The 17,272-nt window shown below is 36.2% G+C and overlaps 1 protein-coding gene across 3 annotated transcripts in view; it reads left to right on the forward strand.

The window, feature by feature from the left end:
• LOC140141852 (uncharacterized) overlaps nt 1–17,272 on the forward strand; it is a 625,910-nt gene that overhangs the window by 501,716 nt on the left and 106,922 nt on the right. For all 3 annotated transcript variants that reach the window (XM_072163721.1, XM_072163722.1, XM_072163723.1), the window contains one exon: nt 5,093–5,715. In XM_072163721.1, coding sequence (XP_072019822.1) covers nt 5,118–5,715 — 598 coding nt within the window. In that variant the 5' untranslated portion in view covers nt 5,093–5,117. The remainder of the gene's footprint in view (nt 1–5,092; nt 5,716–17,272) is intronic.

Consider the following 17,272-nt stretch of genomic DNA (forward strand, 5'->3'; position numbering starts at 1 on the left):
TTAGTATTAAACAAGCTGTTATGTTTGGTGTACTTTTGTACATAGAGATTTTTTGTTCTAAATATGCCAAATGTAGATAATTATGTTTGCATACATTTAATGAAATCTGGTCCATATCAAGTGGGCAGTATGAAACTAGGTTCAGTCAGACACCCCAATTTTGGAATAATTGTTTTATGGGTTTTTTTTTAAACATGGTACCATGTTTTGGCCATCCAAAAATCTTGGATGGCTGGCCGAAATTTAAAAAGAGTTTATTTGTTGGGTATATACAAGTTGATAATGATGACCCATTTAACACGCTATATGTACCCCGGAAACGAAAATATGTAAAAGGATTGGCAGCGCCACCTGAATTATGCGCATGCAATGAGCCAGGTCTGTAGCGGCTTTATGCGCATACTCGGATCAACCAACTTGTTTAATTGATTTACAGAAAAATCTAATCCATCCGACAAAAATCAAACTTGGTCACAATCTTTTTTGACATGATCTAAAACTAGTTGAAAACAAAGAAAAGCAATATAATATAATATCATTTTCTTGTGAATAGAAACTCAAATTTCTCTTATTCTTAAAGATTCCTTGCATTGATTTTTTACCAAAAAATAACATTTTGGTTTAAGTTAGGTTATTTATATTCTATGAATTTTAATAAGCATCATATTAAAAATAAAATTATTCACAATCTAGTAAAGAAACATATTTTTAAAATAAGCACAATTTCAGAGTCACAATTATAACCAAATCAGTGTGAACTGATGCACTACTAACATACAGATCCTGCATTCGTAACAGACCGGGAAATAAGCATGGGTAAAAAACACAGGAAAGAGGTGCGCTTCCAATCCCTTCAGGTGTTTTCGTCTCAGATGTTCCCGCTATATATTCTGAACACTTCATCAAAATTGGATTTTCTATTCTTTGAAAGATGAATATTATCTTGTTGAAGACAATAACAAAAGAAGTTCCGTATTTCTTTTTCACCTGTAACTCGCTGTATTTCACTTTCAAGATTGAGCCAAATATTCTATCATTTTCGTCAACTATACAGCTTTTCTATATGAAATATAGTACTAGTGAGCCTACTATCATTAGTCTAATTTCAAAGTTCTTGTGATTGTATATAGCTTCCAATGTGTTTGTCATATTGTTGTATGACTATTCAGTAATAAGCTATTGAATTCTGCACACGTTTAAGAAAATTCCCATTTTAGGCTGATGAAAGTCAATTTTGAGTTTCCTGTCACCCACCTCACTTTATTTTATGACCCTCACTTGAATTCATTATTGTGATTTTCCAAAAAATAACAATAAAAACTGGTTATATTTGCAAAAAAAAAAAAAAAAAACATATCAAAATAACAGTGTGTTTTACACTCGTGTAATGAAAGTCAGAAAAATAATGAATAATGAAAAAGTTACCTCATTTGTTTTCAGAAATTATGTTCAGGAAACTCAAGATCAATTGTCAGTGACCTTAAACATCAAATGATGTTGAAAACCATGTTTTTGTTATAATCTGCAAAAGGGCTGCAAAATTGGGCCAAAAATGTTGATCAAAGACAATATAGTCCAAATCATGAACTTTCTATGAAATTTGTCAAAAAATAGAGGGTAATGGTCTATTTTTGACCAGAATGAATGTTTATTTTAACAAGTTTTGAAATAATGATGAATTTCTGTGTTTTGTAAAATTCTATCCAGCAGCAAAAATGATACCTATGTATTAATAATTTACTAAACAAAGTACAGATGTGAATTTATCTATATATGGTATAGAGCCCATAATATGCAGTATGCCTACATCTTGCTGCAATAGTGCGATAAAAAAAAAATCATGCATTATGTAGCTGCCTTGAGTTAATTATTTTTTTCAACAATTTTTTTCAACAATTTCAGTCAAAATCAATAAATTTTGGTCCAAAATGGCTGATTTTACATGATTTTAGCACAAAGGGCTTTTTTTTGGTTGGTAAAATATTGAAATCAGCCATTTTTTGAAGGAAAAATTCACAAAAAGAATAATTTTTAGTCTTTGCACCCCATAAAATCCTGGCTACGGACCTGAGGCAGCTATTGAGACTGATATTTCTGGGTATGCTGATCCATGGAAGAAAGAGATAAGAAGGAACCACAACGAACGCATTCACTTTGTCCACTCCCTTTACCGACATTTAGTTGACATTGTTATTCATGAGGATTTACTTTGATCAATACCCGCGTTAAATAGGTGATTGGTATTGTATTCCATGTATTTGCATGTCTTCCGGAGCGTGTGTGAAGGATGATTTGAACTAATGACCTTCCGTGCAAGCACCCTATAGGATTTTCTTTGGTGACGTGATCATCGGTCATTGATGGCCTACATCCTTTTCTTCCATTTTGCCCAATTTTTCCGAACTTTGATGACTTTTTTCTCAGAGTTGGCAGTCTTTGGCACTGAAACGAGTTAGCTAGTTACGATTATACACATATAAACTATTAAATTAAGCAGGTTTTATGTACCGGACTCAACCGAACATTGTGCATTATTTAAGAACATTTTACATCTATTTTTCATCGAAAAGTCACCAAAATCTTACCTTATTTGCTAAAGATGAAACTCGGCAAAAAAAACGGCCGATTTTGATTACCTTTTCGATGTTTTATAGGACATTTTCTACACAACACGATCAAGAAAACAGTTTGACTGTAGATCCCAAAACAAAGCTACTATACATGTTCAGAGCATCAGTGAAATTCCATAATCTTACTTCTGGGTAGCGTTTGTTTGTTCGTGGATGGGTTTGTTATAAATTTTTCCAGTAATGATTTTGCCAAGCATCGATCGCGGTAAATGGATCATACATGAAAGTAAGTACCATTGATAGCTTTTCTTTTCATGCGTCAATAGATAAGCGGATTAAAACTTGGCCGATCGAAGTCGTTGTGGTTCCTTCTCATCTCTTTCTTCCATGGCTGATCACTGCTCATATATCCAGTTATACACATGCAGTGATATGGAACATTGGTTTCCAAGCTCCACTGGTCAAGCTTAGCAAAATAACCAATTATCAAATACTAGGTCATGGCTATAAAAACTAATATTTTCTATCCAAAATTCGGTCTCCTATTGAACATATTGAATGCCACCAAATTGCATTTCTTAGAACCAAATGACAAAGGTTGGCCTTGATCCACTGTAAGAAACTGTAAATTGAAAATTTGTATGAATTTATAGTCAAAATATTTGAATAGAAAATTTTGACATGTCTTGGTTTTACTGCTATAGGTGATGGCTAGATTATTAAAGTAAATGTCACTTTTGTTAGGAAAAAAGATAAATAAATTTGTTTGATTGTATTACAGGAAGTAATTTTGACCCAGTTTTGGATAATTTTTATTCAAAAGTAAATAAGTGGGTCACTGCTAATATGACTACAATCACTTTGAAACTAATTGGTGGCAAGACTAATTTGAACCATTTCTGCATAATTTAGTTTTAATCATGTATTAATTTGGATTGAATAGCAGTTTTACAAAAAAGAAGAAAATTATCTTCTAGATATAGGCTTAGAGAAGCATTCATTCCAGGAAGATTTATCATAATGATGACAACATACTAGTATATGGGCGTCAATCCCAGGGGCGAAATGACCACTTTTTTTGTTATTTTCAGCCACTTTTTAACAATGGAAGGTCCCTCCCCCCATTTCAAGCCAGATTGGCGCATTTATTTCTTACGTTACACAAAAAAATGTAAGAAATTTAAGCATATCACCAAAATTTACCAGTGAAGAATACTCTGTCTCTGAATTTCCATTTTTTTTCTTACACTAAAAAAGGCAAGAAATTTCAGCTTATCGCCTGGGTGTGGGTAACTGCAATGGCAAATCAATAACATGGGAAACTAAAAACCTAAGGTGAAATTGGGAAATTAAGTTGTTTTGTACATGCAGTGCCCAACTCCTAATTCATGATATTAACTGAGCATGCAGGGTCAATTTCTGGCCTGACCACTGTATTATAAATGGCATTTGACTGACTCTGGCTGGCTAGTTGACCACACATTGTATGAATATTTAGGTAAAGGGCAAGTGCGACCAGGTCAAGTCCATGCTCATTGTGTGAAGGAGACCTTTATAACACCGGCATTGATTGAGTGACCAACTGTCTACACTACTCTACACTGCATGTTACAAAACGTGTTGTTTTTTGTGAGAATTGTTGCGCAAAATGGTGCAAGTTGCAAAGGAATTTGATGGTAGTACAAACCAATTTCATGATAATTAATGGCTATCAGAGCAGTGGATAGAATTAAAAACATGTTTTTCTCATTTTGTTGAGACCGTTCCTAATTCGAAGTAAATTGCAAACCATGTTTCTTGTATAATATGAGATTTGATCTTCTTTGTATCGTAGAAAATTAACGTGGATAAAAGGTTCTTTTAAAAGGAATTATCAGAGCTATTTTGTACAGATCCAGTACAGGCCAATGCATTAGTACATTATGGATGGTTTCCGAATTCGACAACCTTTCTGATTCCTTGAATGGAGCTGATAAAAGTGTAGACATTTATTCTATCTACATTTTGATGTCGCATTTAATATAATAATTACTTTCACATTTATCACACTCATTTATCCACACCAGTAACCAGGATTTATTTTGGGGAGGGCTGATTTTGAAAAAGTGGACAATTTTTTCAAAATTTGGATGTTTTTGGACAAGGGGGAGGATTTTGAAATTTTTGTCAAAATTTGGACCTTTTTGACCAAAAAGGGGAGACTTTTGGGGCGGGGGGAGGGAGGGGGAGGGTGTCCATGCAGCCCCCTGGTTACGGGCCTGTCATTACCGCATACTATTATGTGATGCGATGAAGCAAAGTGAGTCAGTCGTTTGTAGAACCGTGAATTCAAACTTCAGTTTTCTGTTTACTTTCATGCACCATTTACAGCGTTTTATTTTTTCAAAATCAATATTAGCGACAAACAATTTATTTAGCTTAATCACATCACACATGCAAAAATCTTAACTTTCAGTGAATTTTGTTTCTGCAAATCACAATCCCTTAATTTTGTCTTTCTTTTTCTTCTTTTATTTTTACAGACCACTAAAATACTGAAACTCTAAGATGTCGAAACGACATTTTCCTGAAGTCTATGAGCCGTCTGCGGGCAAGAGACCCCGTCCACTCATCACAGAGAAGCACGATAGACCTTCACCAGAACGTAGTTACACACCACCTAACAAACAATGCCAAAATGAGTGCAGCGCTGAATGCTGCACCAAAGAATGGCGTAAACCATTAGTCATTCCTGAGGTGGCATGTCTAGGGGTGCAAAAACGAGGCGATTACAGTCCGCCGTTATCAAAATCGGACTATGATGAGGAAATTACACGAGCTAAGCAGCATCTTCACTATCACCACCATCAGCAGCAGCAGCAGCGTAGTGTGTCTTCCACTGCTCCCCTTACTGTGCCAGTACCACGACCCCCTTCTCAACCTAACATGGAACCCCCTAAGAAGGGGCATACACTTGTGCATATGGACTCCAGAATAGAATCAAGCAAGACTCCAACGAGTCGAGTGCCACCTCACGGCGGTTCTCGCGACACGGAGGATGAGGACAGTACCAGATATAGTCAACATGATCATCACACGGTTAGCAGTAGTCCTGATAGGACATGGGTGCAGAGATGGCCAAAATCAGCCAAATGGTTAGAATTAAGTGAGTACTAACAATAATTTTATTATAAATTCTGATACAATTGTCTTACATTATAATTCTTGACCTATAGGGGGACAAATCCCCCCCACTTGGTACCCCTGTTCGTACCGCCACTGATCAGCCTTGTCCAAAAGACCTTGACGGAGTACTTCACCATCATGTCATTCCCCTTCACACAGAATCAATGAGAGAGACACACACGATTGATTAAGTCTCACCAAATAAAGCACACTGCTATTAATGGTTTTCTTTTCATGGAAACCAAAATGTTATTTTCAACATATTTATTGTTTGCATTGACTTTGCCTGGCATGCTGCGTTTCTTCAGCTTGATGGAACCCGTCTTTTACTTAGTTTCATAATAATGCGGCTGACCTTCACAGTAAATGCATAATTATACTGTACAATGTCTGCAATATGTTTTTTGTTACCTGGGAACATAATAATATACAACATTTCCTCAAGAAATGTGAACAATTTCCAACGATTCTTATTTGAAAGACAATCATTTAAGGGGATACTACACCCCTGTCCAATTGTGTGCCTATTTTTGCATTTTTCTCAAAAATCATAGCGCATTGGTGACAAGTAAGATATTTATATTATAGGGGCAAGGACGACAACTACTGCACTGGAAATTTTATTTCAGCACAGACAACAGCTGTGGAGTTGCACTGTCAAAAATAATGGAAAACCAATATTTGATCAATAAATCAAATATTTCCTCGAGTTGCTGAATTTTCCGTTACCCCTATAACATACATATCTTACTTGTCACCAATCCAATGTGCTATAATTTTAAAGAAAATGCAAAAATAGGCACAAATTGGCCAGGGTGTAAAATTTATAAATTGGTCAAAATTTCCATGGAATTTGCATCAAAATTTCCAACTGCATGAGTGGCTAACTTTCATGCGTGGCAAAATACCTCATACTTGGAACTTGGAAGTAAACAAATCTTGATTATCTTTGTGATACAACGGAGCCCTAAACTTGAGAAGTGATGGGTATAGGAACCTATCAGCAATAAATGTTATCTGGGTCACTGGGTATAACAGAATGAAGGGGGTCATTGGGTATAAAAATGTAGGAAAAAGGGAGCCTATTTACAGGCACATACCATGCAGTCACTTCAAAAATTGACATCTCCCTCATACATATATTTGTGAGAGCAAGTCATCGTGAGTTAAGGCTATCTGGTTCTCAACCTTCGAATGTAAAGAGCCACAAAACAATGATGAATTCTCTTGGTCTGCCTGAATCCCAATCTTTGTTTAAATTACGCTTTAGGTCACTGCATATATAGCATTAACCTGCACCACTCAATTAGGACATCTATAGATCTGGATGAGTTTGCATTGCTAATTGCAATTTGTTATTGTTTCTCATTACTTTACAAATCATTTATAGCAGCAACAATTTCCTCTACTGTACCACTGATTGGGCAATAAGTCAAGACGTACACAATGTTATACCCAGATTTTGAATCTTGTGTAAAATTCTTGTAAAATTTGCAAAATGCTGAATTGACAGTTTTAGGGCAAAAAAAGTATATTCTTTTTATATCTTAGATGAGGGGAAAATACCCCTACCCATACCAGCCGTACTCAGTGCCATTATTTTGCAGCACCATATTCAATCAGTTTTGGCCAATCATCACTCATCTAGTATCTATGAGCAATGGCGGCGCCAGGGGGGTGGCATGAGGGGGCAAATGCCCCCCGTCAGAACTCTTGCCCCCCCAGTAAAAACCCAAAATTACAAAAATTTCACCTTTTGCGTAATTGGTTGATTTTGCTCCCCCTGATATTCACTTTGCCCCTCAATGTCCCCCGGGAAAAAAAATTCACGGTGCCTCCACTGTCTACATGCAGAGCTCTGGCCTACATGAGACAACAAATTGTCAGCTTTTCTTCTTGTCAGAACTTCCTATCATACTGACTTGGTGTATTCGATGTAGAATATTCGATATAACATGTCTTTGATATTTGAAATCTTTTCCCATTCTATTACCAGTAATGTTTAACTTCAAACAAACATAAAATCAATATTTTGTTATTTAGAATGTCTGGTGGAAATATATCATCGATTTTACGTCATCAAACATTTGTTTAGAAGTTGAACATAATTGGAAATAGAATGGGAATAGATTAAATAAAGTAGATATTTTTGTACATCAAATATTCTACATCCACAAAAAATTTGTAGTGACCTTAACACCTAAACGAACATCAATTTTTGCGCTGTCCTGCTTTACTATTAACGGGCAGGATTGCCAAACCCAAGATTTGGTAGCCCAATTGGGTGACTTTTGAAGATTTGACAATTTTCTGCCCCATAGAAACCAATGGTTAAAGACAAAAATTGGGCGACTTTTCATCAGTGGCTGCACAACTTCCGGTAGTTTCCTGTCCCATAGAACCCAATGGTTGACTTTTCTATTATTTGGAATGCGATTTGGGCTGAATTTTTTGGCAACCCTGTCAAAGAATTGAAGATCGAATATGTACATTTTCAACCATTTTATCATTTAAATTCCAATCAGGATATGCTGCTGTCACTAGGATCCACAACATGCTCATCTGTCAAAGCACAGTTCTTTAATCCCAATACATTAGTACATTCATAGAATGACCTTTGAAAATTTGGGTACAAAAACTCATACTCTGCAACTTGATGTCAAATTTTGCCCTATGATTATTCAATTGAGGTTATTGAACTATGCCTTTGGGATGAGGCAATTGTGGTCCATAGTGTGTAGTAAAATATTCTACCCCAAAATCAATATTTACTTGAACTGTGTGCATTTGAGGTGCTGCATTCATAATTGACAGAATCAATTGGTTTAAGATGGCACCTCCATGAGTTAGGAGTTGACATACTGACCTCTTCAGATGTCTCCTTACTATGATGTCTGTAATAGATGCCCCCTGTAATAAATGCCTCCCTCCCTCATGAAAAAGTGATTGAAATGCAGAAATAGCTTAAAACTGGCATTTGCTGGCTGTCACGATCGCTAAAATTGTATGGACAAAACCTGAAAGTAGAATTTTCATTTAACCCTAATCATACCACACATCAAAAAATCTCAATTCGCAAAGCATCTGCAAGTGCAGGTATCCCACGTGATGCGATTGCGTCATCATGCAAACAGTCATATGGGCACGGAAAGCTTGGTCGTCCAAGGTAGATCCCCATGGCAAGGGGGTCTCTGGTTTAAAAAATCCGTGAAAAAAAGTTTTTTCTTTCTTCGTCCTTTCTTTCTTCCTTCCTTCTTTCCTTCCCCTTGCCAAAATAGGCATGTAGGCATAAATATGCAAAAACTGTGCAGTATTTACCGATAATGCTCTGTTTCGTGGGTACCTCCATACTGCATTTAAACCCAGAGTCAAGTAGCTGCAAGTTACCGGAAGTCAATCGTTTGTTTGCAACGGGACATTACAGGCCAATTTTAGGTCATTTCATATTTTTGACATCAGTTTTGAGTTTCCCGTCACCCGCCCTCACTTCATTTTTTGACCCTCACTTGAATTCATTATTGTGATTTTCCAAAAAATGATGAATATCCGTTTATTTTGCTACCAACCTTGCAGACTCTTTTTAATATACTTTTGAATCTCATTTGGACTAAACATCCATCTTCAAGTGAGTGAGGGGTAAATAACAACACATTTTACATGTGTGTTTGGTAGTTTGGTCATATAATGAAAGGCAGAAAAATAATGAATAATGAAAAAGTTACATCACTTGTTTTCAGAAATCATGTTACTGGGAACTCAAGTTCGACTGTTAGTGGCCTGATGCCCAATATTGATTCTGATTTAATACATTTTCACCAAGTTCGTAAAGGTCTAATTTTCTTGAAATTGAAAAAAGAATATAATTTTCTTTTCCTGCAAATAAATTCCAGTTTTTCTCTGAGAAGAAGGAAAATTTACTTCACTTCATTCTTTTGTTCCAAAAAACTTTCTATATACTATAAAGCAATCCAATGCATTAATGTTAGCCAAATAATATTTCATCAGATATGCCTTCAAATATTATACATGCCATTCAATGTAAGACATACAAGTAGTCAAGTAAACATGCAACATATTATTATTATAAACGTATGTATTTCTTTAGCTCGTAGCAATCCATACCATTCACATGGATGTTATTTCATAATGTTAATGCTACATTCAGAAATGTTAGATACATAATGTCAAAGAATGTGCTACGATACGATTCTTGCAATGTTTGCATTGTAGATAGGAACTACATGCAGACAAAATACATAATTATGATTGCTAAAAAAAGAAGTCGTCTATTTGATTGTTAGGGTCCACTTCAATACAAAAAGACATTGAGATTTGAACAATATTCTAGGGAGGAGTCTTTGGGCAGGCCAGATATCATGGTTTGATACTTTATGATTGTGGCAGGAGTGTATCCAGGGGGTATAGGGGGTGCACACACACCCTGGACTACATGCCTAAAATATGCAAATCAAGCTATTTTGACAAAGACTGCCTTTTGAGGAGAGCGAGAGCAACCACTTTCTTCTGCTCTCCTTAAATCTGATATAGGAGAGTGATTTTAGCTCTCCTTAGTTGACCATTCTCTCCTTACATTCTATTGCAAATGCTCTAGATTTAATGCTCTCCTGGAAAATCAAAAAGATAGTCCCTCTTTTTTTTTTTTTTGGGGGGGCTATTCTTATTGCTGCCCACCCTGATCAAAGGCTTCTGGGTACGATACGGCCCTGGTTGAGGGAAATAAGCGCCCAAACAAAAATGACTTACCCTACTGTACTAAATGGAATCTGATGGGATAAATATAATTTTGGAAGATGATATGAAATCAGCATGTCCTATTGTGATCAAATAGACCTTAACTTAATTTTGTGGAAGATTGAGGTCAAATATGTTGTATGGAAAATAACAAGTATTGGATCAAATTAAATTTTCTAAAAATATTGTAATGTAAGTGATATTTCGTTGTGTAATTATTAAAAAAAATTAATTTCATTTGTTAAATTATAAACAATATGGATTTGGAAAGTTCAAATTTTGCGGGTCTTCGGATTGCAAGTATTTTCTCTTTGAAATTGGAGCCAGTTATCTCGGTTTAGTGCTTTCCCCATCATAATCTGCATCTGCTGATGGATCTTATATCATATACGGCTATCATATAGCTTGTATGTATATCCTACACTAGCCGTGTTCAGACGTAGGGTATTTAACTCGAGTAAAGGGGTATTTACCTCGAGTAAAGTGCCCAGTCGGGGTAAGCTCGTGATAAATGTCGAGTTTGTGCCCGTCTGGACAGTAGTCGGAGCAGCTTATCCCGACCTTAACCCGACTGATTTACCTCTGAAAAAAGTCAGAGGTAAATCCTTAACCCGACCGAAGCAGTCGAGGTTGATGCCTGTGTGGATCGCACTAGAGGTAACAGTCGAGGTAAACATCTGCAGCTTTGACCTCACTACAAATTAACCATCGGCGTTCAGTCAGTTCTTGCTCTAAACTACTTTACATGAATCAAGGCGTGCATTTTTTTCTTCGCTGAAGAGTGTAGGCCTAATGACCATGCAAATACATGTTATACAAAACTTTTTAATAGCATTTAAATGTCGGGTTATATAAAGATCATGAATACGTTTTTAAAACATTATATTTGGGCAAACATTTTGGTCAAATATTTTGTCAACAGTTAAATCAAATTCTTTTAGAATGTTTTGCATCACGTTTTCCATTTTCCGTTGCAAATTTTCACTCGAATGAAATTGGTTTACAATCGGACTGCATATTTACTTTTAGAACCTGCGCGCTACTTCCGGAAATTATCCCTGGATACAAAATGGTCGTGGTAAATTCACATCAGCAGGTCGTGTTAAAAGGTCGGGGTAAGCTATGTATAGACAATCAGTCAAGTTACCGAAAATATTTGTGGTATTTTATCACGGGTTGTAAAAAATTTAACTCGAGTAATAATTCGGGTCTGAACGTGCCTACTATGATTTCCAGACAATTATGTAATATGGTATTAGTCTCTGTCACAGCCTAACGATCTAGTTATCGTCGATGGGATTTGATGATATTAGAATAATGAAATGTTAAAGGCTTTAAACTTGAATCACAGATTTTGAATACCTTGATAAATAAAGATATTTACACATTACAGCAGGTGCCAGAAGCGTAGCAAAGAGGGGCAGCTGCACTCTCCCGTTGGATGCTGGCCAACCTCATATTTAAGATTTTTATACTTTTAGCCCATTTTTGTCAATTCCCCCTCCCCCCTTAAAAGTTGCCTTGCCCCCCCCCCTCCCCCCACCCACTTGTCAAATTCTAGCCTATGACACAGACTAGAAGGGTGAAACTAAATATTGCAGGTATACTGTAAAAGTGGAAATTTTCGTGTGATTAATTTTTCATGGTTTGCCAATTATGAACTGTTTCCCTTTTTTTTAAAGTTGTGATTCAAAATTTCCTTACGTTGACCTATACACAAAAGGAATCTATTCGCATGTTGTTATTTTTGCAGTGGAAGGAAGCTTGGAACGCAAAAACCGTGAATAAATGTAGCACAGAAATGTGCACTTTGACAGTATTTGTCTGGGTAGAAGGGCGAGTGGGTGTTGTTATGTCATTGGTGCTTACAGTCTTCAATCAAAACCTATCAAATTGTAAAGCATTTTAATCCCAACCCAAGTTCAATGTCTAGGTCCCTATGCTATATTTTGATCAATTTTACCTTGAGGTTGGAATTACTTCTTCTAGATGTTGTTTGTCAGATCCATGGATAAATGTGAAGGTGTGTGTGTGCACTCAACTGGCCAAAGTATTTGTATTTTTCCGTGCCCACTCCCTGCGTTCTGTGTATTTGTGGGTAGGCGCGCATATCCTTGTGCGCGAAATTTGAAAACGCCCATTTTTTTTTATAGAGATATCGCAATTATTAGCTCAAAATTTGAATGATTTTCAAAGATGCCCTGTTTTGACGGATCATATGTGTGCGTCATTAACTTCCAAAAATGAAGGTTTTCGTATATTATCGTTTGTCAAACTAAAAAACGTCTTGTTTACAATGTGTTTTAAAAAATGACCCTTTTTGTGTATTTCATCATTTTAAAATGCATTTCTTGACTTTCATCATTTCTTCATCAGAAATTGAGTTTCAAAGGCCTAATCTAAGAGATATATTGCTATCTCAAGAAAGATGTATTTTTATTGTTTAAATTCTTGATTTTCCAGCAGCCAATCAGAAGTGATTGGATATTGCAACAACAAAATTAAACTATCGTTGATGATATAAATCCATAATGCAATGGGAATTGATAGTGTGGAGGTCTAAAATTCTGGCTCTTATTTCATCACAGATATTGCAGACTGTGTTTTTGGCATATACATGGTCTATGAAAGCTCATAATGAATTTTCAGAGAATTGCTGAAAATTGATGGTCAACAGCACCCAAATATTTTGAATTTTGATGAGTTTTGCCTTTAACTAGAATGAAGCATGCAATTCATCAAGACGTAAGATTACATCTTGTTAACTATCAAACTCAAGGCCAACAAGCGATAATGACACTGGATTTAGGCAGTTTTAGTTTGAAATATTAACCATTTCAAGGGTTGAGAGCCAGAAAGCCTCAACTCACAATCACCTGCTCCCACAAAATGAGCATAAAGTCGCCAGGGAACTATAGAAAATACAGTCCATTATTCATGACAAAATTCAATGGAAAACAATAGACAAATATTGATTTTTGAAGACCAAAGGAAGGAGCCAACTTTGTGCTCATTTTGTGAGAGCTGGTCATAGTGAGTTACGGCTTTCTGGTTCTGAACCCTGGATTTATTGCAGCAGCAGACACAGACATCAGTTACATCAACATGATCAATGTGTCTGCAAACCTGTTTCTTGATCTTTCAAGGTGAATGAAGATGTGTTCAAAATTAATTCAAAGGTGTTTTGTTATGTCCGATTTAGACTCCTAATCGCAATGCGATGCAATGCTATAAAATCTGAAATTTGAGCTCGGTGGTGAAAATTCTCATCGCACGGTGGAAATTTCGCTCCACGATGGAGTTGGATTTTGTTCAACTTTATCGCATCGCGCTGCGATATCGCAGCTGTGCACGGTTGTGATTGACTACTGGAAAATCAAACGGAATGACCATAAAAGGAGATGTAGACCCACATGCTTTAAAAACATGGAAGCATCGTGTGATGAAATTAAAATGTACATTTTATTTTCATTGCGCATTGCTGCGATGTTTTTAAAGCATCTTATCGCGCTGGGATGTGGAGTCTGAATCGAACTTTAGCATGTTTGAATGCTTTGGACTAATGACCTACAAACTTTGTGAACTAGAATTAGTCAAAAGTTCATACTGTCCAAACCTGTGAACAAGAATTAGTCAAAAGTTCATACTGTCCAAACCTGTGAACTAGAATTAGTCAAAAGTCCATACTGTCCAAACCTGTGAACTAGAATTAGTCAAAAGTTCATACTGTCCAAACCTGTGAACTAGAATTAGTCAAAAGTCCATACTGTCCAAACCTGTAAACTAGAATTAGTCAAAAGTCCATACTCTCCAAACCTGTGAACTAGAATTAGTCAAAAGTTCATACTCTCCAAACCTGTGAACTAGAATTAGTCAAAAGTTCATACTGTCCAAACCTGTGAACAAGAATTAGTCAAAAGTTCATACTGTCCAAACCTGTGAACTAGAATTAGTCAAAAGTCCATACTGTCCAAACCTGTGAACTAGAATTAGTCAAAAGTTCATACTGTCCAAACCTGTGAACTAGAATTAGTCAAAAGTCCATACTGTCCAAACCTGTGAACTAGAATTAGTCAAAAGTCCATACTGTCCAAACCTGTGAACTAGAATTAGTCAAAAGTCCATACTGTCCAAACCTGTGAACTAGAATTAGTCAAAAGTTCATACTGTCCAAACCTGTGAACTCTTAAGAATTAGTCAAAAGTCCATACTGTCCAAACCTGTGAACTAGAATTAGTCAAAAGTCCATACTGTCCAAACCTGTGAACTAGAATTAATCAAAAGTCCATACTGTCCAAACCTGTGAACTAGAATTAGTCAAAAGTCCATACTGTCCAAACCTGTGAACTAGAATTAGTCAAATGTTCATACTGTCCAAACCTGTGAACTAGAATTAGTCAAAAGTCCATACTGTCCAAACCTGTGAACTAGAATTAGTCAAAAGTCCATACTGTCCAAACCTGTGAACTAGAATTAGTCAAAAGTCCATACTGTCCAAACCTGTGAACTAGAATTAGTCAAAAGTCCATACTGTCCAAACCTGTGAACTAGAATTAGTCAAAAGTCCATACTGTCCAAACCTGTGAACTAGAATTAGTCAAAAGTCCATACTGTCCAAACCTGTGAACTAGAATTAGTCAAAAGTCCATACTGTCCAAACCTGTGAACTAGAATTAGTCAAAAGTCCATACTGTCCAAACCTGTGAACTAGAATTAATCAAATGTCCATACTGTTTTGCCAGGTTTAATGGGTCATCCATTTAGGCATCTTTTGAACAAACTTCATATTCATGGCATTCAGTTGAGGAAATTGGGGTGTCCAGTAACATCCAGAAAGTAAATTGCTTACCAAATTGCCTCCCTCCCCTCTTCTAACAAGATAAAAAAAATCCCCAGTGACAACACCTTAGGTCCTTGTATTGTTCATTATCTCTTAACTATGGTTCAAATTTCCTTTAAAACAATGCGGACAATGAGTTGGTTCAAACGCACTATGAGACAAACTGCCTATCATGATGTATGCCCTATTTCCTCAAGTCAGTCAGTATCCATGCCCTATGGTTAATCAATTGTGTTGCCCAGTCTATTAGATTACACTAGGGGAGTTTCCTTTCTGTTTATATGACCAGGTTTCCCCACTGGTTGTAGGGGTCATGTTACTTGCTAAATTCAGGCATGGTTAGAGCGTGACACACGGTTTCTTTGAATCTGGGCGGAATATTTTCCTTAAAAATAGCGGCTTTTCAGCTAAAATATCATATAACATGAAATACCTCTCCCCCAGAAGGCTAGCTAAACTGTTTTGTTTTCCAGAAGACAACTGCTTTTATTTTTACAGCAAAACTTTTATGAAATAGTAAACTAAATCCCATCTGTCATGGTGTAATGATGATGTCATAGGTAAATCAGAAAACGGGGTTATATACTGGTCATATCTGTAGCTCAGTCCCAAATATCAAGGGACTCCACAATCAACTAGATCACTCTTGTCATAGAGGTCAAAAGAGGTCATTCACCAAGCTCTGTGATTGGAGCTTTAATATAATAATATGAAGACCTGGAATATACAAGGGGGTAAGAAAAATCTGTGGATGCCGCTTACATGCATGTACAATTTTCTGTTTTTTGCTTTGTGCACCTCTGTCTGACTATCATAGAAGACCAGATCTCTAACTTTGTCTTAATACTTATCATGCTTATGGGACTTGATATTTTCACAAAATGATGGTATTTAGAATCGAGTCAGAATTTGTTTATACTGCAGTTAAACATACATAAATCAAATATTTTGAAATTATAAACCAAAATATCAAAATCTGACATTAAAAAAAAGGAACCTATTTTTTAAGCCTTATTCAGACTCTTTAATGCAAGGAGGTACTTATTATATAGATTGAACTCTGCTGCAAACCAGACGATGATTTTTAAAGCCTTCATCCTCAATAACGACTTTGAGACGGTCTCGTCATATGCCACATTTACCCAATTCTGAAATCGAAATAGGCCTTTAGCATAAATACACAATCCTGCGGTTACATTGTATTGCCAAGTTTAAAAGAAACACAAACATCATCATATATGACAAGTTTAATTCCTGATAGGGGTAAATGCACTACTGCCCTAAATAAAATAAGTCTGTCTCCCTCCCATATAAGAAGATAGCGCCCTCATGTTGGCTGCATATCGTTTCACATCGCTCTCGTAATATTTGATGTAAATTTGCTGTTTTTGTGCCTAAATGACTCTGTTTTACTCTACACAATATCTGTGAGTATGTTCTGCCAATATTGATGACATTAAAAGTTGCTGATCTCTTGAAGTCTGTAATATTTTGAATTTTTAACTTTCAGTATGTCAGCCATTGTAATAGTCTCGTCGTTATCGTTGAACCGTGCATTGCATAAGCTGTACAACTTATATTTTATTGTAATGCGACCATTGGCATATAGCAGGGACTATCTTCTTGCTGTTGGAGAAAGTGTGAAAAACAATCGTCTTAAGTCATCGTTGTGGTCCAAAATGTGTCAATTAAACATTGCCAGGAAAACTTCCGTGGATGCCGAGGTGGTGTTAGTAAACAACGTGATCGAAATCAATTGTGCAATAACTCATCATCAAGCACTACTAAACTGAAATCAAATCTCAACAGGTCTAATTTAGTCCGAATACCTTTTGTGTCTAACAGTTGTTCTTCGAACTTGAAATGTAACTTTGTGATGTGGAACAGCGCAGTCAATTAATAACAAGACTACGGTAATCTGTGACTATGTCATCTCAAACAAAAT

Source organism: Amphiura filiformis, chromosome 20 (assembly GCF_039555335.1).
Source record: "Amphiura filiformis chromosome 20, Afil_fr2py, whole genome shotgun sequence".
Classification (NCBI taxonomy): Eukaryota; Metazoa; Echinodermata; class Ophiuroidea; order Amphilepidida; family Amphiuridae; genus Amphiura; species Amphiura filiformis.